At 43.8% G+C, this 21,351-nt stretch overlaps 1 protein-coding gene across 1 annotated transcript in view; it reads left to right on the forward strand.

Moving 5' to 3' along the window:
* The first annotated feature begins 208 nt into the window (after positions 1 to 208).
* Positions 209 to 21,351, forward strand: part of LOC148479219 (leukotriene C4 synthase-like) — a 48,745-nt gene continuing 27,602 nt past the window's right edge. The window contains exons 1-3 of the mRNA XM_088454740.1: positions 209 to 387; positions 9,342 to 9,423; positions 15,328 to 15,427. Coding sequence (XP_088310866.1) covers positions 9,366 to 9,423; positions 15,328 to 15,427 — 158 coding nt within the window. The 5' untranslated portion in view covers positions 209 to 387; positions 9,342 to 9,365. The remainder of the gene's footprint in view (positions 388 to 9,341; positions 9,424 to 15,327; positions 15,428 to 21,351) is intronic.

Genomic DNA, 21,351 nt, shown 5'->3' on the forward strand with positions numbered 1-21,351 from the left:
TAGGCAGGCTTATTTCTCATCATGGTACATATCATTATAGTGCTTATTCTTCATCACAATACAAGTCTGGCCCCAGGAGAGAAGCTCTGACACAAAGGAGCTGTCATGCTGACACAGATGGTCAGGGCGTGTGTATGAGGGAGCACAGCACTCCTAGATAGTAATCAGCTATCCAGCACATACAGACAGCTACTTCTGCAACCTCAGACCATAAACCACGAGGTACCCTAACAGGATCTGCCTTATAGCTGGGAAACAGAGCAGTCCCTGATCAGCTCTAAAGAGGAACCACTATAGGCAGGGAAAGCAACTGTATACTACTAGCCAGGGAGCTGCTGGGAGGAGCAGAATACTGCAAAAGGAAAACAGGGAAACCAATTCATTAAGGTAATCAGTTCTCTCTTTCACTCTCCTTCATTAAACATAGGTAATGTATATTATATATATATATAATATAATATATATATGAATAAAACTCCACAGCTTCATGTGACAATATGGGAGTCTGAGCAACATTCCCATCCCTTTATGCATGGCAGTTTGTGTATTTTGCATTTCTTTCTATGACATAAAATACTGCACAGAGCACCTACACGCACTGTATATATAATACACTACTGTCTGATAATCTTTTATAGTGATAAATTTAGGAGGAGGTGGATGAAACCCATGGTATAGTATAGTCCAATATGTATTAAAGACTGAGGGAAAGGTCTGTGTCCAAGTCAAGAAAAGGTGAGAATTTAAGAATAGGGATCTTACAGTGTATAATGTATGTTAGGTACCAACACTACATACAGGTCTGTAACTTGTGCATGCACAAGATGTTATAGACCAGTGGTTCTCAAACTCGGTCCTCAGGACCCCACACAGTTCATGTTTTGCAGGTCACCTAACTGGTGCACAGGTGTATTCATTACTCACTGACACATTGTAAAGATCCACATGTGGAACTAATTATTTCACTTGTGATTCTGTGAGGAAACATGGAAAACATGCACTGTTTGGGGTCCTGAGGACCGAGTTTGAGAACCTGTGTTATAGACCATATTAAAGCATTTCTTATATATGAGGCTGCTGCTGCCATTACACAATCTGATGGGGACAGATAAGGACCAATATTTCTATACAACAATATGATAACAATATGCAGTGGAGAGATTTTGATTTTCACAGTAATAATGGCACCTTTCCATATACATAGGCTTGCCCTATCATCCCTTTATTCAGAACACATGTGAATTACACAGGTTCTGTGACTGATTAAAATCAGGTGAAATGGAGACTTGAAGTCAGCCAGCCACAGAACCTGTGTAATTTGTGTGTGTCCCGAATTAAAGGAGTGACATATACAGCATGTACTTTGAAGCTAAATCATGTACGAGTAATGGGATTCACAGTGGGTGGCATAGTTGGGGTAGTGGTTAGCATTACTGCCTCACAGTACTGAGGCCTTGGGTTCGATTCCTGCCACGGCCCTAATTATTTGGAGTTTGTATGTTCTCCATGTGTTTGCGTGGGCTTCCTCCAGTGCTCCCGTTTACTTCCACAGTCCAAAAAATTTACTGCTGGGCTGTCTCCTGACAAAAAACCCCCCAAAATGAACACTAGTGTATATCAAAGCTTTTCAGGGAGATTGTGGAAGCAACACCTATGAGCGCGGCGATAAAGTGGACGTGTACTGCTGTTGATGAAAACACACTGATACTTTTCAGAAAATGTATGTAGCCATAAGGATCATTGTCTCTTATACCCAATGCAGGGAAAGGATACTAATGATCCCATTTGAATATCTGTTTTTTTTTTTTTTTTTAATATATATATATTAGGGATGAGCGGGTTCGGATTTCTGAAATCCGAATCCCCCGATCCGAGTCGTATCCGAGTCAGGCTCGACTTTTCCCGCCTGACTCGGATCTGAAATCTAGGCAAAACGTCATCATCCCGCCTTCCGGATCTCGCAGGTTTTGGATTCTATAAAAGGTCCCCGCGTCGGCGCCATTTCTCACTCCGGCTGTGGACAGTGAAGAGGGAGGGTGGGAGCTAGGACTGGCTGGGCTGTGTTGTGCTGCTGTTGTCCATAGGGGCTGTGACCACTCAGTCCATAGGGGCTGACTGGGCTGTGTTGTGCTGCTCTTGTCCATAGGGGCTGGCTGGGCTGTGTTGTGCAGTCAGTTGCAGTCATAGGGGCAGTGTCCACTCCAAAGTCTATAGGGGCTGGCTGGACTGTGTTGTGCAGTGTCCCATAAAGGCTGTAGTCCTAGAAGGGTGCTGTAGTGTTGTCCAGGGGGTGATCTGTGCATCAGGGGTGCTCCCCCAAAGTGCACTCCAAAAAATTATTATTATTTTTTTTTGTGTTTGTGAATTGTGTGCGCAGTAGCCGCACGTGCATCAGCAAAGGAACACCAAGCGTGTGCCTGTGTCATAAGTAAAGAACCGGCTGGCTTGACCGTTAAAGGGTGCTGTAACCCCCAAAGTGCACTCCAAACAAAATAAAAAATTATTTTCTGTGTTTGTGAATTGTGTGCACTCTGGCTGCACGTGCATCAACAAAGGAGCTGCGCCAAGCGTGCGCCTGTGTCCCATAAGTAAAGGTCCAGCTGGCTTGTCCGTTAAAGGGTGCTGTAACCCCCAAACTGCACTCCAAAAAACATATATATATATTTTTTTTGTGTTTGTGAATTGTGTGCGCAGTAGCCGCACGTGCATTAGCAAAGTAACGCCAAGTGTGCGCCTGTGTCATAAGTAAAGGGCCGGCTGGCTTGACCGTTAAAGGGTGCTGTAACCCCCAAAGTGCACTCCAAACAAAATAAAAAATTATTTTCTGTGTTTGTGATTGTGTGCACTGTGGCCGCACGTGCATCAACAAAGTAGCGCCAAGCGTGCGCCTGTTTCATAAGTAAAGGGCTGGCTGGCTCGTCTGTTAAAGGGTTGTCTAACCCTCAAAGTGCGCTCCACAAAAAATAAAAAATTCTTCTTTTTTTTCTGTCTTTGTGAATTGTGTGCACTGTAGCTGCAAGTGCATCAGCAAAGGAGCAGCGCCAAGCGTGCGCCTGTGTCCCATAAGTAAAGAGCCGGCTGGCTCATTTCTTAAAGGGTGGTGTAACCCACAAAGTGCACTAGTCTCCAACAAAAATAAAAAATTATTTTCTGTGTTTGTGTGCGCCTTAGCCGCACGTATATATCAATATAACATAAATGGAGGACCAAACTTTCTCCGATAAAATAAAATAGGGAAAGATCAAGAACCACTTCCTCCTAGTGCTGAAGCTGCTGCCACTAGTCATGACATAGACGATAACATGCCATCAACGTCGTCTGCCAAGGCCAATGCCCAATGTCATAGTAGAGGGCATATACAATCCCAAATGACAAAGTTCAGGAAAATTACCTTAAAAAAAACATTTAAATCATCTGAGGAGAAACGTAAACTTGCCAATATGCCATTTCCGATACGGAGTGGAAGGAACGGCTAAGGTCTTTCCCTATGTTCATGACTAGTGGTTCAGCTTCACATGACGATGGAAGCCCTCCTCCCGCTAAAAAAATCAAACAAGTTAAGCTGGCAAAAGCACAGCGAAGAACTGTGCGTTCTAACTAGGTATCACAAATCCCCAAGGAGAGTCCAAGTGTGGTGGAGAGTTGGCTCTTTCCACCATTTGCACGCCCCCTGCAAGTGCTGAAAGTAGTACCCACAATCCACTTGCTGATATGCAAATTGAAGATGTCACTGTTGAAGTACAACAGGATGAGGACATTGGTGTAGCTGGCGCTGAGGAGGAAGTTGGCGAGGAGGATTCTGATGGTGATGTGGTTTGTTTACATCAGGCTCCGGGGGAGACAGTTGTTGTCCGTGGGATGAAAAAGCCCTTCACAGTAATGCCTGGGCAGAAGACCAAACATTCCACCTCTTTGGTCTGGCAATATTTCTATCCAAATCCGGACAACAACTGTCTTGCCATATGTACCATATGTAAAGGTGAAATAAGTAGGGGTAGGGACGTTAACCACCTAGGAACATCCTCCCTTATACGTCACCTGCAGCGCGTTCATAAAAAGTTACTGTCAAGTTCAGAAACTTTGGCTAAGACCGTAAGCAGTCCAGGAACACATAAATCCCTTTGTCCTGTTGTATCCAAGCGCCTGCAAACCACACCGTCAACTCCCTCCTCGTCAATTTCCTCCTTAGTCAGGATCGGAAGTAGTCCTGCAAGCCATGTCACTGGCATGACTGACTCTCCTATCCGGGATTCCTCCAGAGGATCCTGCATTGCTATGCCTACTGCTGCCACTGCTGCTGGGAGTCGTTCATCATCCCAGAGAGGAAGTAGGAACACCACTACTTTTACTAAACAATTGACCCTCCAACAGTCCTTAGCGAGGAGGATGAAGTACAACAGCAGTCATCCTGAAGCAAAACATATTGACTGCTATGTTGGTGTTAGACGTGCGTCCGGTATCCGCCATTAGTGCAGTGGGATTTAGACAATTGATGGAGGTAGTGTGTCCCCGGTTCCAAATCCCGTCTAGATTCCACTTCACTAGGCAGGCGATACCGTGACTGTACAGAAACGTCAGAAAGTGTCCTCAGTGTCCTGAAAAATGCGGTTGTACCCAATGTCCACTTAACCACGGACATGTGGACAAGTGGAACAGGGCAGACTAAGGACTATATGACTGTGACAGCCCACTGGGTAGATGTATCACCTTACGCAGCAACAACAGCAGCGTCACCACTAGCAGCATCTCAGAAACGCCAGCTCGTTCCAAGGCAGGCTACGCTGTGTATCACTGGTTTCATTAAGAGGCACACCGCCAACAACCTCTTAGAGAAACTGAGGGAAATCATCGCCCAGTGGCTTACCCAATTTAGACTCTCCTGGGGATTTGTGATATCTGACAATGCCACCAATATTGTGCGGGCATTACATCTGGGCAAATTCCAGCACGTCCCAAGTTTTGCTCACACAATAAATTTGGTGGTGCAGAATTTTCTGAAAAAGCGATAGGGGCGTGCAGGAGATGCTTTGGGTGGCCCGAAAAATTTCTGGCCACATTCGCCATTCAGCGACTGCGTGCCGAAGACTGGAGCGCCAGCAAATACTCTTGAACCTGCCCCGCCATCACCTGAAGCAAGAGGTTGTGACGCGGTGGAACTCAACCCTCTATGTGCTTCAGAGGATGGAGGAGCAGCAAAAGGCCATTCAAGCCTATACATCCACCTATGACATAGGCAAAGAAGGGGGTATGCACCTGACTCAAGCGCAGTGGAGAATGATTTCCATGCTGTGCAAGGTTCTCCAGCCCTTCGAACTTGCCACACGTGAAGTCAGTTCAGACACTGCCAGCTTGAGTCAGGTCATTACCCTCATCAGGCTTTTGCAGAAGCAGCTGGAGAAAGTGAAGGAGGAGCTAAGACGGAGTGATTCCGCTCGGCATGTGGGACTTGTGGATGAAGACCTTCATTCGCTTTGCCAGGATTCCAGGGTGGTCAATCTGCTGAAATCAGACCACTACATTTTGGCCACCGTGCTCGATCCTAGGATTAAAGCCTATGTGGTGTCTCTCTTTCCGGCCGACACAAGCCTGCAGAGGTGCAAAGACCTGCTGGTGAAAACACTGTCAGCTGAAGCAGAATGTGACACGTCAACAGCTCCTTCTTCATTTTCTCCTGCAACTGGAGCTGCCAGGAAAAAACGTAGGTATCCTAAGCAACCCGCTGGCGGTGATGCAGGGCAGGCAGGACCAAGTTTGGACATTTGGTCCAGACTGAAGGACCTGGCAACAATTTCTGACATGTCTACTGTCACTGCATATGATACTGTCACCATTGACAGAATGGTGGAGGATTAAATCGGTGACAGCATCCAAGTAGGCATGTCAGACAGTCCATACCTGTACTGGCAGGAAAAAGGCAATTTGGAGGCCCCTATATAAAACTGGCTCTATTTTACCTGAGTTGCCCCCCCTCCAGTGTGTACTCCGAAAGAGTGTTTAGTGCAGCCGGGAACCTTGTCAGCGAAAGGCGTAGGAGGTTGCTTCCACAAAATGTGGAGAAGATGATGTTCATAAAAATGAATTATCAACTCTTCCAGGGAGACCAGCCTCCAGAACGTACAGAGGGACCTGTGGTGGTGGATTCCAGTGGGGACGAATTAATACTCTGTAAGGATGAGGATGTATACAACACTGAAGAGGGTGATGAATCGGTGGATGAGGACGACATCTTGCCTCCGTAGAGCCAGTTTGTGCAGGGACAGATTAATTGCCAGCTTGTTTTGTGGGGGCCCAAACGAACCAATCATTTCAGCCACAGTCGTGTGGCAGACCCTGGCGCTGAAATGATTGGTTTGTTAAAGTGTGCATGTCCTGTTTATACAACATAAGGGTGGGTGGGAGGGCCCAAGGACAATTCCATCTTGCACCTCTTTTTTTTCTTTGCATTATGTACTGTTTGGGGCCTAGTTTTTCAAACTGCCATCCTGTCTGCCACTGCAGTGTCACTCCTAGATGGGCCACGTGTTTGTGCCGCCCACTCGTGTCGCTTAGCATAGTCATCCATCTACCTCGGTGCAACCTTTTGGACATAAAAACACTATTGTGAGGTGTGAGGTGTTCAGAATAGACTGGAAATGAGTGGAAATTAAGGTTATTGAGGTTAATAATAGCATAGGAGTAGAAAAACCCACAGATTCTATGATTTTAGCTGTTTTTATGCTTTTTTTCAAAGAAATACAGATCCAAAACACAAAACCCAGAACCCAAAACACGGAAGGGTGGTTTTGGCAAAACCAATCCAGATCCAAAACACGAAAAGTGGCCGGTGCACACCCCTAATATATATATATATATATATATATATATATATATATATATATACATACATACATACATACATACACACACACAGCTACATAATGAGGGTAAGATGAAATCAGGGAGATTGCTGGACTCTTCAACTTATCGTAAAACTCTGTTAGTGCCTCAATTGCTTGTACTAGTGCTCCCTCTAGGCTGTTTTAGCAGGGAGCTGCGTCCTGCCCGATTTCAAAAGGGCAGAATGCGTCTTGCCCTTATGTCGGAGCCCCACTAAAACAACCTACGGGGTGCTGTTACAGCGTTGGTTCCAACCTTCCTTCCAATGGGAGAAAAACCTCCCTGATGGAAGCACTTACTGCTATGCTCACGTCAGACAGGCACCCAGGGAGAGGAGTTCTCCCTCCCTGGGACTGCAATTAGCAGATAGAGGGCACCATTTATTAATGAAGTATGCCATCCTTTGTGTCTTTAACAAACACATTCTAAGATTACCGCTGTTTGTTACAGCATCGTTCTCGCCATATGTAGATGGTGAGAGCGATGCAGTCCACATTGATGGCAATGGGGATCTGGCGCTGCCCTTCTTCCTTGTGCAGACGGACCGTTGCCCATGCGCATTACACAGGAGCCCGTCGCTGGCAGTGTTAGGCCCAGCGGAGGACCTCGACGACGAAGAGGACTTCGCTGGACCTCGCCGGGGGGGTTGAGGGGTAAGTATTGATAAATACTTGTGGCATTTTCATTTGTATAACAGTGATACTAAATGAAAAATGCTGCTGGTAGTTACGTTGGTTTATAAATGGAGCCCAGAATGCTTCCAATGGTAAGCCTCTTCTGCTTTAATCATAGCAGTTAATGCAGCCCCTAGCCGATGCTGTATTTACTGCGCATGCGCGAGGCTAGATTGTGTTTTTTTTCCCCCCATTTTTTTCCCGCAGAAGCGCAATGGATAGGAGCCAGACCGCAGCCGAGGCGAGGGGTTGCTGCAACCCGGTCAGCCCCTCCACAGGAGGAAGATTAGAACCACCGCTGGCTGCTATTGTGCAAATGTTGGGTTGCAAGGGGGTAAATGTTGATGCTGAAAAAGGTTATATGGGATGTGGGATGTGAGGGTTCGGTATATTTTGCAGACATAAAGGGGTATTCAATATGAAACGTAAACTTTGCTGTTGAAGTTTACGTTTCATATCGGAGCTTTTACCTGGGATAAAGTATCTGGCGCGCGCCCGCTTATCCCCGTATTCAATATGAAACCTACGAAAATGGGAGCCTGCGAAGTGGGATTTGTGTTAAATTACAAAATGTTCCTTAAAAAAATTGTAGGACCCCCTAAAGCTGTAAAAACATGGGGGATCACTATGGGTACCCCCATTTTAGCCTGCAAATGAAAGTCTGGGATTTAATTAGCCGCAGCAGGTGTTTTTTTCCCGACATTGAAGAAGTGATGCAGAAGAGCACTTAGGTTATTTTTTTCATTTTTTTAAGTGGTCCCATCAAATTTGGGGTACATGAAAATGGGTACTAGCATATTTTTATGTCCCTAAAGTAAGTTTTTAAAAATTCTGCAACTATGCACCTGCCGCTAATAGCCTATTCTAGAATACACCTTGCAGAATAGCCCTGAACCTATTTCCCTATTTTTAAACACTTTTTTCCCATTTTTTTTTTTCACCCCAATTTTTAAATTAATTTTTTGGGGTGTCCCTATTTTTTTTTTTTTTTTTACACAGTTCTTTTTAAAATGTCATTCCCAGGGGTGCAGGCTATTTTTTTTAAGCCTGCACCCCTAAACCCCAATTCTGCACTTTTTTCCGTCACCTATTCAGTGGTGAAAAGTTATCCCCGTTTTTTTTCGAACCTGCGAAAAGTCTTTGAAATTGAATACAGTGTAAAACTAAAACCTGCGATAATGACGTCATGGGTGCGATATTAACGCAAAAAATTAGTTTTCGCTCCATATTGAATTCCCCTAATAATGTTGACATAAGGTCGACATGCAGCATGTTGTTTAATTTCGTCTGCCTGTAACCATAACTGGATAGGGTGGGAACCGTTACCTGAAAGACTGCCTACAGCACAGTGTAGTACTGCATTAAAGTGCTATATCATACCCTACGATAGTTTTGGACTTTGTATTATTGCTAACAGTTATGGGTGTACAAAGTATATATAGCACATGGTAAAAACTGATACAATTTTCACATAAGGAATGTTGGTAGCTATTCTGTATAAAAGCAAAGGATCACTCGCTAAGTCCCAAGAGCTGGATTCTGTGCCATGTCTGTAACTCGCAGGAAGTAGAGATCCATTTATTTAAAAAATAAAGGATCATTGTGTTTCTTTGCAAAGCAGCCATTGATTCATTGAAAAGAGGAAGTTCTGCTATCAGTATATATATATATTTGCAAAACACCAACATCTGCAGCAGAAGATCTACAATAAAAAATCTTCAACACATCTCACAGTACAAACCCATCTTCCCATATAGCTTCTAATCCTAACTTTTATTTGTTTCCTACCAGAACAACTTCCTTCTAGGATCTAACATGCAGGATCAGGTGGCTCAGCTGGCATTTGTAACTGTGGCAGCTGTCCTGGAACAAGGTAATGCGATTGTCTCTTCCTCTCATACTGGCTCATCAGTGGCTTTCTTCCTGTGGCTCTATCCCAGCCCTTTTCTCAGTTTAGAAATAACTAAAACTCATAGGTTTTTGTGCAGTAATACTTGCAATTTTCCGATGTTTTTGAGCGATGTCCTCCATGCCTAGTATAGTGCAAGCAGGGCGGCTCTGTGTCCTGGGGGGAGATTCACCAAAGTTTCTAAAACAGACAAGTGGTGATGTTGCTATGAGCAACTAATCAGATTCTAGCTATCATTTCTCTATATTGCATACTAGAAAATAATACACAAAACCTGATTGGTTGCTATGGGCAACATCACCACTTATCAGTTTTAGAAGCTTTAGTAAATATATACCCCCTGGTTCCTTAGGATCTCCTTTTCTTCTATACAAGGCCTGATTCATTCCCAGAAATAGCCCACAAATGACAAAAAGAGGTGGTCTGACTAGTTTTTTAGGGGGGCGGGGTGGGTGGAGCCTCAGAATAGGCTGGGAGTTATAGTTTAGATTTCCAGGGGTGGGGAACCTTTTTGCTGCTGAGGGCTATTTTGATATATATAATATTATTGGCGGGCCCGGTCCAGGCCACGCACCCTCCGTGTGATGTCTCAGGGGCGGGGCCACAATCGCCGGTGATTATAGCAATGTCCGGAGCATCCTGAGGATGCTCCGGGGAGCTGTAAGGGAAGCGGTGTGAACGGCAGAAGCGTCCTAAGGATGCTCCAGGCGGCACTGTTGCATAGATTCTGGCTGCAGGGTGCCATTCTAGGCAAAAAAGCTCAGAGGGCCAGACCAAATGATTCCACGGGCCTTATATGGCCCCGGGGCCTGAGGTTCCCCATCCCTGGTTTAGAACATATTGGTAAGTCAAGACTGCATGGTGGAGACTGGTGAGTTCAGTAGCCAAAAAATCCTTTAAATTAGGGAATGATGCAACTGACAGCCTGGCAAAACTATAGTCTGCTGTTCCAGACATCATAATAACTGGAGTGTCCAAAGCATGGTTGCCATCAAGGCCGCCATCAGGGGGGGACTGCCGGGACTATAGTCCCGTGCCCGAAGAGAAAGGGAGCCCGGGTGGCAGCAGAAAATAAGCACCGCAGGCATTACAAGTTGTGGTCGGCCACGAGCCACTCATAGCTTGCAGGCCAGCAGCTAATCAGGAGCAGCCGCAGCGGCAGCTCCTGATTGGCTACCGGTTTGCGAGCTCCAATTGAAATGTACACTGGGCACGAGCCAAACTTCCACATCTCCGGGTGAGCGGCATGCCTGGCTGAAACAGGAGCAGCAGTAAGGCAACCACCTGCCAGCGGGAGAGACTGTGCTGGGAAGAGAGTAGCCGGGGAGAGAGGAAGGACCAGCGGCAGGGGAGAAGCTGCCTACAGCCGCTGCCGCTTGTTGGTGAAGTAGTGCTCGGACAGGCAGGAGCAGGAGGCTGCGGTGGATCCCACCTCACATATATTCCTGTGATGGAGACAGACAAGGTACAGAGACTCCCGCTCTCTCTCTGCTCTCAACCCCTCACTGTGCGCTCTCCCACCCACCCCTCACCATGCGTTCTCACTCTGCACTCTCACCCTGTGCTCTCACTCCCTCACCCTATGCTCTTGCCCTGCTCTCACAACCTCACCCACACTTCACTCTGCTCTCACGCACTCACCCTCTTCTCACACCCAAACCTCGTTCGCACTCCCACACCATTACTCTGCCCTCACCCCCACACCATTACTCTGCTCTCATGCCCTCACCCTCCTCTCACCCCCACACCAATACTCTGCTCTCACACCCTCACCCCACTCTCACTTCCACACCATTACTCTGCTTTCACACCCACACCTCACCCTCCTCTCACACCCACACCTCGCTCTCACCCCCACACCATTACTCTGCTCTCACACCCACACTTAGCTCTCACCCTCACACCATTACTCTGCTCTCACGCCCTCACCCTTTCACACCCACACTATTACTCTGCTCTCAGTCCCTCACTGTGCGCACTCCCACCCCCTCCCCATGCGCTCACTCTGCACTCTCACCCTGCACTCTCACTCCCTCACCCTACGCTCTTGCCCTGCTCTCACAACCTCACCCACACTTCACCCTCCTCTCACACCCACACCTCGCTCTCACCCCCACACCATTACTCTGTTCCCACACCTCGCTCTCACCCCCACACCATTACTCTGCTCTCATCCCCACACAGTCACTCTGCTCTCACACCCTCACCCTCCCCTCACACCTCGCTCTCACCCCCACACCATTACTCTGCTCTCACGCCCTCACCCTCCTTTCACACCTACACCATTACTCTGCTCTCACGCCCCCACCCTCCTTTCACACCCACACCATTACTCTGCTCTCACGCCCTCACCCTCCTTTCACACCCACACTGTCACTCTGCTCTCACACCCTCCCCTCACACCAACACCTCGCTCTCACCCCCACACCATTACTCTGCTCTCACACCCACACTTAGCTCTCACCCCCACAACCTCACCCTGCTCTCACACCGCTCTCATACCCACAACCTCACCTTGCTCCCTCAGCCTCCACTCACATCCACACCTCGCTTTCACACCCACAACCTCACCCTGCTCTTACCTTCACCTTTATATGATAGATTGACATGTTTTAACACCCACCCATAAGCCCAAACTTTGACAATTTTTTTTTAAACTGGTTTATGCACATTTAATGCCCCACCTTCGCTGTAGCTCCACCCACATTATCCACCGCAATGCCCCCTTTGACAAACTGCCCCCCACTGCAAGGGGCCCTGCCTGTTCTGTCAGTCCCGGGCCCCATAATTTCTGATGGCAGCCCTGGCCATGTGTCTGTAATATTCACACATAATCAGTAATACTGAAGTCACAATTTCATGCATCAGCAGGAATAATAGAGCTAAAATTCTGACGTACTATTATCCTATAAAATATATTGTTCTGAGACGTGAGCACTGGGAACGACTTACATATCATTCCTGATTCCACCTCTCCTTTGTGCTGCTAGTACATTTTTCTTTTTATGTGATTTTTACACACTATACGGTAAGTAAATAATGTAGTCCATCAGTAAATGTTAGTAGAATTACACACGTTTATTACTGAAAATTCTGCAATCAACGTAAAGTTGCCAGGAAGCCTTGTGGTCTCCGAATCACTGACCTGGGTTAAATGCCAAAAAAAGCAGTAGAGGCGATAGTGTATATATTTTTGTTATTTGCAGTAGTCACACCTCGTCACTCACCAATCACATCCAATCTTTCAGGGGTCTTAATTTGTCCTATTAAGAGATGACAAATTTGCAAACAAAAATACAGTACACACAGCACTTTTCAAATCCATACACAGCGGATAGAATAAGTATTGAATACATGTACATTTTTCTCAGTAAATGTCTGTAATGGGGCTATTGTAATTACATTTTCAGCAAATGTCAGCAACAACCATGCAATCCACACGTGCAAAGAAATCAAACCATAGATGTCCTTAAATTAAGTTGTGTGCAATAATGTGAAATGACACAGGGAAAAATTATTGAACACCGGAAGAAAGGAAGGTGCAAAAAGGCATGTAAAGCCAAGACACCAGCTGAAATCTATCAGTAATTAAAAAGGAATCAGTGTGTAATGCATGGCCGGCGGTTCTAATCCCTACAGCGGAAGCCCGGCAGGGGTGAAGATCTCAATCGCTAATTTAGGTAAGTACCCCTAACTTTACCTCCTACCCTAACCCTCCCCCCTAGTGCCTAACCCTAACCCCCCTCTAAGTGCCTAAATCTAACTCCCCCTTCCCGAAGCCTATACCGAAGTCTCCCGGGTTGTGCTTAACCCTGTCCCCTCGGGAGCCCTAAACCCTAACCCCCCTCCACGGCTGTCCGAGCCCACCTTACCTTTGTTCGGTATGCCGGGCTCCTAGCGTAGGTCTAATGACAGGTGTTGGGATTTCGACGCCTGTCATTAGTACGTTGCCGGGATTTGACAGTCAGGAAGCCGGCGGTCGGCATTTCAACCGTCGGCTTCCTGACTGCATCTCCTACAAAAGCTATCCTGCCACTTGTTAGTGCATATTAATATAAACTTGTTCAGTCCTAACTGATGGCCTATAAAAAGGTGTCTCATTACCAAGGTGTCACACAAGAAACATCTCATGATGGGTAAAAGCAAAGAGCTCTCTCAAGACCTTCGCAACCTTATTGTTGCAAAACATACTGATGGCATTGGCTACAGAAGGATTTCTAAACTTCTGAATGCACCAGTGAGCATTGGGCCCATAATCCGGAAGTGGAAAAAAGATAATTTCACCATAAACCGGCCAGAACCAGGTGCTCCTCGCAAAATTTCTGACAGAGGAGTGAAAAGAATCAGAAGAGTTGTCCAAGAGCCAAGGACCACTTGTGGAGAGATTCAGAAAGACCTGGAATTAGCAGGTACAATTGTTTCAAAGAAAACAATAAGTAATGCACTCAACCGCCATGGCCTGTATGCACGCTCATCACGCAAGACTATTGCTCAAGAAAAAGCATGTTGAAATTCATTTAAAGTTTGCTGCACAACATTTGGACAAGCCTGTGAAATACTGTGAGAATAGTCTGGTCAGATGAGACCAAAATGTAACTCTTTGGATACCATAATACACACCATGTTTGGAGGAGAAATGGCACTGCACATTACCCCTAAAAACCACACCTATAGTGAGGTTTGGAGGTGGGAACATCATGGTGTGGAGCTGTTGTTCAGCATACAGTACTGGCATACTTCATACTATTGAAGGAAGGATGAATGGAAAAATGTTACGAGACATTCTTGATATAAATCTGCTGCCATCTACCAGGATGCTGAAGATGAAACAAGGGCGGAGATTTCAGCAAGACAATGATCCCAAACACACAGCCAAAAACACTCTCAATTGGTTTCAGAGAAAGAAAATAAAGCTGCTAGAATGGCCCAGCCAATCACCTGACTTGAATCCAACTGAAAATCTATGGAAACTAAAGATCAGAGTTTATAGAAGAGGCCACACGGAACCTTCAAGATTTGGAGACTGTGTGGAAGAATGGGCCAAAATCACACCTGAGCAATGCATGAGACTAGTTTCTCCATATAGGAGGCGTCTTGAAGCTGTTATTGCCAACAAAGGCTTTTGTACAAAGTATTAAATACATTTCAGTAAGCGTGTTCAATACTTTTTCCCTGTGTCCTTTCACACTATTACACATAACTTAATTTATGGACATCTATGGTTTGATTTCTTTGCATGTGTGGATTGCATGGGTGAAATGTCATTACAATAGCCCCATTACAGATATATTTACTGAGAAAAATGTTGATATGTTCAATACTTATTTACCTGCTGTATGTACTGTACAGTTTTTTTTATCATTGAAATAAATAAATTACATGTAATCTGCGCGTTAGCCGCCCCCTCCCCTCGCTACTTTCGGCGCATACAATGTTACCATTGATTTTTAGAATTGACTTCTCTTATCCAGACCTCACAGTTATTGCTTTAACCATTGATAACAATTCTGTTTTATTATTAATGGACATAAATGACCACTAAAGAATCTGCCAAATCTAATATACGTAGTTCATTATCTTTCCCTGGTACATTATGACATTAGATTTGAGAGCACTCTTCTGATAGTCTTAGAAAGCACTTGGGACAATTTCAGCATCACACACATTAACAGTGACCTGATATTTCCTTGCTAAGATACTGCGTATCATAATAGGCGGCAAAGCAGAATAGCGACTCCAAAATAGATCGCCATGCACTTGCACAAGCTGATGCTCGCTGCCACTCCATAGCTGTATTTGGGCGCTGAAGCTGGCAGCTTACGCTTGGCAAATGACCTCTACAGTAATAATAAAACTCTTCTCATGCAGCATACTTCTCCATGCAAGTCATATGGGCACGCCGAAAATACAAGATCTCCCCTCCAAGTACATCCGGTCATCCAACTTTTGAGCGTACTTTCCGGGCACAGTAAGTATGCGCCATTATTAAACACAGTATTTTATTATTAAAGTTGGAATGTACATTTGCTTAACCTCAAAAAGGTTTTCTTTTAGTATATTGAACCACCCCTTTACGTGGTTACCATATAGCAGAGGTTTCCAACCACGGTCCTCAAGGCACACTAACAGTCCTGGTTTTAGGGATAGCCATAGTTGAGCACAAGTGACTTAATTAGTACCTCAGTTATATTGATTTAGCCATCTGTGCACAATCATGGATATCACTAAAACCAGGACTGTTAGTGTGCCTTGAGGACCGAGGTTGGGAATCCCTGCCATATAGGATCCTTATCTATAAGCTTCTGGGTCATTAACCTGATCAGCACAAAGGAACGACCACCATTGGATATTGAGGCTCCTGTAAGTTGTCTGACTTACACTCAGAGAAGACTTAGGGTGCATACACACCTGCACGATATCGGGCCGATTTAGCCAAATCGGAATGACAAATCGGGCATATCGTACAGTGTGTATGCCTAATTTGTGCGTACCCGTGGTCGCATGCGATATCGTGCGATTGACTGTGCTGCACAGTCAATCACACGATATCGCATGTGAGCCTGTACATGTTAATGAAGGACAGAACAGTGATTGTTCTGTCTTTCATGAAATCTTTCAAGTGTGTACCGGCAATTATGCGATGTCCAAGGTGAAGGCAAATCGCCCTGAACATCGGCACGATTGCCGGTCGTTTAGGTGTGTACCCACCCAGCCTTACAATTCACCTCTCTGCTCCTAGTTAGTCCAGTGACGGCACCAAGACATTGGGGTGCTGAGCCCCATGCCTTCTAGCATTCATATTTTATGAATGTTTCTTTTTAAAATGGACCTGTCACCTACATACAGAGGAAGACTTTGTTTTGCGGGCTTTACCAGTAGCCAATCAATTTGACAAGCATCAACCTCTCTTTTTCTCACTAGTGGGGAGATGTACTAAGCCTTGAAAAGTGATAAAGTGGACAGTGATACAGCCAATCAGCTCCTGTCACTTTACAGGCTGTTTGAAAAATGGCAGTCAGGCGCTGATTGGTTGGTCTGTTTATTAAGCCTTGGATGGAGATAAAGTGGACAGAGATAAAGTACCAACCAACCAGCTCCTGGCTTTTTTTTCAAACACAGGGGTCTATTTACTAAGCCTTAGAAGACGATAAAGTGAACATAGATAAAGTACCAGCCAATTAGCTCCTAACGGCCATGTCACAGGCTGTGTTTGAAAAATCCTCTATCTCCATCCAAGGCTTAGTAAATAGAACCCACAGTCTGTAACATGGCAGTTAGGAGCTGATTGGCTGGTACTTTATCTCCATTCACGGCTTAGTAAATAGACCCCTTTATCACTCAACTTTACCACTTTTCAAGGCTTAGTACATCGATCTCCCACACATACACCCAGAGCCGTAACTAGGGGTGTGCGACCAGAGAAGCTGCACAGAGAGCAGGGCTATGTGGGCAGCACCATTGTCGGCCCACGGCCCTTGTTTTTAGCTAGCAGGGTGCTTGGAAAGGCATCCTGCAACCAGTATCACTGCAGCAGTGCCATCTGTAGCGTCCTTTGGATACTATAGTTAGGCACCCTGCCATAATTAATTACAGCTGCTCGGAGCTGCTGCAATTCCGGGTGCTGGCGTCTCTGCCTCCAGCGTCTCTTCCATACTTCCTCATGATATTTCAGCCTCTGGAATTGCCAACCTTGCTCCCCTCTCCCAATGGGGCCAATTCAATTCCAAGCAACGCTCGCAACAGAAGAATGTCGCAACATTACTCATGTTACCTTACAACCCATTTTTTATTTCCAAATATTTTTTGTCGAAGGTTTTTCAAAAACAAGACAAAAACAAAAATGAGGAGATAACACGGGCACAGTTAAATAACTGATAGGAGCAAAGCAAATTAGTAAAAACAGATACAAACATAAAAAAATAAAGGGCTTTGGTTCCCTACTCTTCAGTCCATTAAAAAAAAAAAATGCATTCTCAAACACTCATCAGCTCTAAAACACTCATCAGCACGGGTTTATTAAGAATTGGAGAGGCTGCGCTAATTCTATCACATAATGGGGGTATGCTGTATATGGTTGCTGCTAAGGGAATGTGGGTATCGGTGGGGACATTACATGGAAGAATTCAGCATATAGTTATTCCCAGCGCACACCCACTAACATACTGTATTACTCCTAAAAAGTGGTCAAAGAGGTTTCTAAAATTATTAGCATCAATCAATAAATAAATGCATAAAATAAATATACCATAAAAATAAGTAATTAATAATAATGTTCCAGGATTCCAGTTTTGAGTAAAATTCTGAAAGCTTTATTCAATGTGAAATATTGTAAATAAAAATTAATAGAGCAATTGAACTCTCTATATATACAACAATAGAAATTAATATCAGTTGTGTAAAAAAGAGAGGATAAATAGACCCTATTTGGGTATAATAAAAGTATCTTAATATGTAGTGTATTTCTTGAGATGGTCTGTGGTGGTTCCTAGTACAGGTTGAATCTCCCATATCCAAAATGCTTGGGACCAAGGGTATTTTGGATATCGGAATAGTCCATATTTTGGAATATTTGCATACCATATTGAAATGTCTTAGGAATAGGGCCCAAATCTAAACACAGAATGCATTTATATATCATATACACCTTATACACACAGCCTGAAAGTAATTTTATACAATATTTTCAATAATTTTGTGGCTCAAACAAAGTTGGTGTACATTGAACCATCAAAAAGCAAAGATTTCACTAGCTCAGTCATGCTAAAAATATTCTGTATTTCGAAATATTTGGATATGGGAGACTCAACCTGTACCGGTATACAAGCAGTCATAATACAACATATACCACAATAGACAATACATGCCACAAATATCCAATGGGATATTGTCATAAATATTGAGTTAAAAAGACCAGTCTCATATTTAACTCCTTATACTATATGAGACTGGTCTTTTTAACTCAATATTTATGACAATACCCCATCGGAATGCCATAATTAGTACCCTCCAGATACACACTTGGAGATTTAATCAGTCTTTTCACCTTTCTCTATTTTTCCAGCTTCCATCCACTATAGTATAGGATAGTTTTTTTCTGACTTTCATAGAATCTATATTGATCTATCATGTTTTAATTTTAATTTCCCCTTTTTAATATAATATAATTTTTTAATATAACCATTAATATAATCTCTAAATATTTATTTTTCCTATCCATTGAACAAGGAGGTCTATAAAATCGATCTATACAAATTTTAGTATGTGTATTCCAGATTAGATATAATCTGGTATTTACCATCAAGGATGTAATCCAGATCACACTCTCTAGCCACCAAAAGAGTCTATTATATTATACTTAATTATCTATATTGATCTAATTTCACTTGTCATTTAGTTTTACGTATAGTCCTTTGTCTTTTAAAATGTTTTGTGAGATGCCAATACAGTTAGCCCCACACAAGACGTCTCCCCGTATGCACATAATAAAACAAAATAAATGTATATCGGGGAGAGGGCAGAAAAATTACCCTTGCCAGCCTCATAAGGGCAGAAATGACATCAACACAGACTAATGAGAAGCTGGCTGCTATAAAGTAATGAGCAGAGGGAAGATCGATTAACTCTGCACTCCTGAAGAAGCCTGTGATCAGGTGAAATGTCGAGGATGAGTACTACATCGATCCCGTATCTACCGCCGTCTGCAAAGCGAAATACGGAAACGGAGATACGGGTAAGTCTGCCGGCAGACACCAACTTACACCGTCACAGTGGATCATCAAATACTCTCACCTACTGACTGAACCTGTCTGACAGCGGAGCGGATACACCAGCAAACTAACGGAACCTGTGAGATTACCCAACAGGAACTGGGGTAGTGTCAGAGACAAGGTAACACACCAGTAGAACAGATTTACTAGCAAGTAGCTACTACTACACCAGTAGTCATAAAACCAATAAGTGGTTAAACCCTTTGGTCTTCGGGTCATTATATCCCTCTACAAGAGACTACTAAACAAATACTTATTTTTTTGACCACTGGGGTGAGTAAAACGCTATAAGCGTGTCACCACCAGCTTGCACTTGCATTGAGATTTTTTGAGCCGCATAAAAGGACTTTCGGACAAGTAGACCTGTGTCCATTCCAGACATTTGAACCTATATCACTACCTTCCTGGACTATATGATATATGTGGCATGTATCGTCTATTGTGATATATGTTGTTTGTATTATGACTGTTTGTCTGTGGTGGTTCCTAATACCGGTATACAATCTCAAGAAATACACTACATATTAAGATACTTTTATTATACCCAAATAGGGTCTATTTATCCTCTCCTTATTACACAACTGATATTAATTTCTATTGTTGTATATACAGAGACTTCAATTGCTCTATTCATTTTTATTTACAATATTCCACATTGAATAAAGCTTTCCGAAAATTACTTAAAAAACTGGAATCCTGGAACATTATTATTAATTATTAATTTTTATGGTATATTTATTTTATGCATATATTTATTGATTGATGCTAATAATTTTAGAAACATCTTTGACCAGGTGTGCGCTGGGAATAACTATCTGTTGAATTCATCAGCACGGGGTCTGGCACTCCCAGGACAATTAAATACTTAACTGGGTGCCATCACAGAAGAGATAATGCAGCTAATAAGTGGTGCGACACTCTAAGCATAAAATGAGACTTCTCTTAGGTCTGCGTCATGTAAATCAACATCTCAAAGCCTCTAATAGCATATGGTACTGCGGGTACACATTAGAACGATGTAATAAAGGATGGCATGTTCTCTTGTTGCGTCCTTCATTACCTACCATTAGGCCGCATGCGATATTGTCCGGTTGGACGGGTAGCACGGCCGACTGAACAATATCGCATGCAGCCGCGGGAGCACACATATTGGCCGTACACACTGAGCGCTGTGGCCGATATGTTGTTACGATTCGCTTAACATTGAGATAGGAAGAGTAAAAACACAGATATTGGACTGTGCTGTCAAATCAATCATAGATACTGTCACAGGATAGAAGAACAGTATAAACATACTTTATCTATACATAAACCTAATGAGACAAAAAACTTATTTTACCTAATATGTTACTGTATAATATCAAAGAGCATCTGTGTGCTATAGTCTAAATAGTAGGGCAAGACAGATAGACATCACAAGGTGGCAAGTACCAGGAGCACTAAGCCATAACTATTGCCCTCTAACAAATATCTATGTTGCTCAGATACCTATAGAGAAGGGAATTATATTTGGACCAGCTACTAAAGCTAATTCAACCAAATAAGGGCATAACAACATCTTCATCAATAATACAATTGACACCCATATACTGTTTAGCAAATATAAAAATAAGGAGGTTTACACAAAGCAACGTAGAAAGAAAAGAAAGGAGACTCCTTTTTGTGTTTTAAGTAACATATAAGGTTGTATTCACCAATGTGTATTCATTTCCTGACCATTTGTCAGTAAAGTCTCTTGTCACTAGGGATCTGTAAATAAACACACTACCTGCTTAATTTAGGAAGCGAAAATATGTGTGCTTAAAATAAGAGACTAATTAGTCCACTGTGTGACAGTATTTTGTCAGTTTGAGCTTCAAATTTTAACAAAGTGTTATCAGGAGCTTCAGGTAACACCTATTGATTTATCAACATTTAAATATAATACATTTAGTATGAGACCGGCTACTATCAAATATGGGGGTCTATTCACTAATGCCGCGTATCAACTAGTCGATACATTGGACGTTTTGAGCGATAGCGAAATAGTTAGCAATATCGTCCAGTGGATATGCCATCAACGACCAGCGATGCACGCACCCACTGGTCGTTGACGTTGCTCCTCGCCTGAACCTGCTGTCCAACC

This window comes from Taudactylus pleione, unplaced genomic scaffold (genome assembly GCF_031769625.1).
Source record: "Taudactylus pleione unplaced genomic scaffold, aTauple2 ptg000629l, whole genome shotgun sequence".
NCBI classification, from domain to species: Eukaryota; Metazoa; Chordata; class Amphibia; order Anura; family Myobatrachidae; genus Taudactylus; species Taudactylus pleione.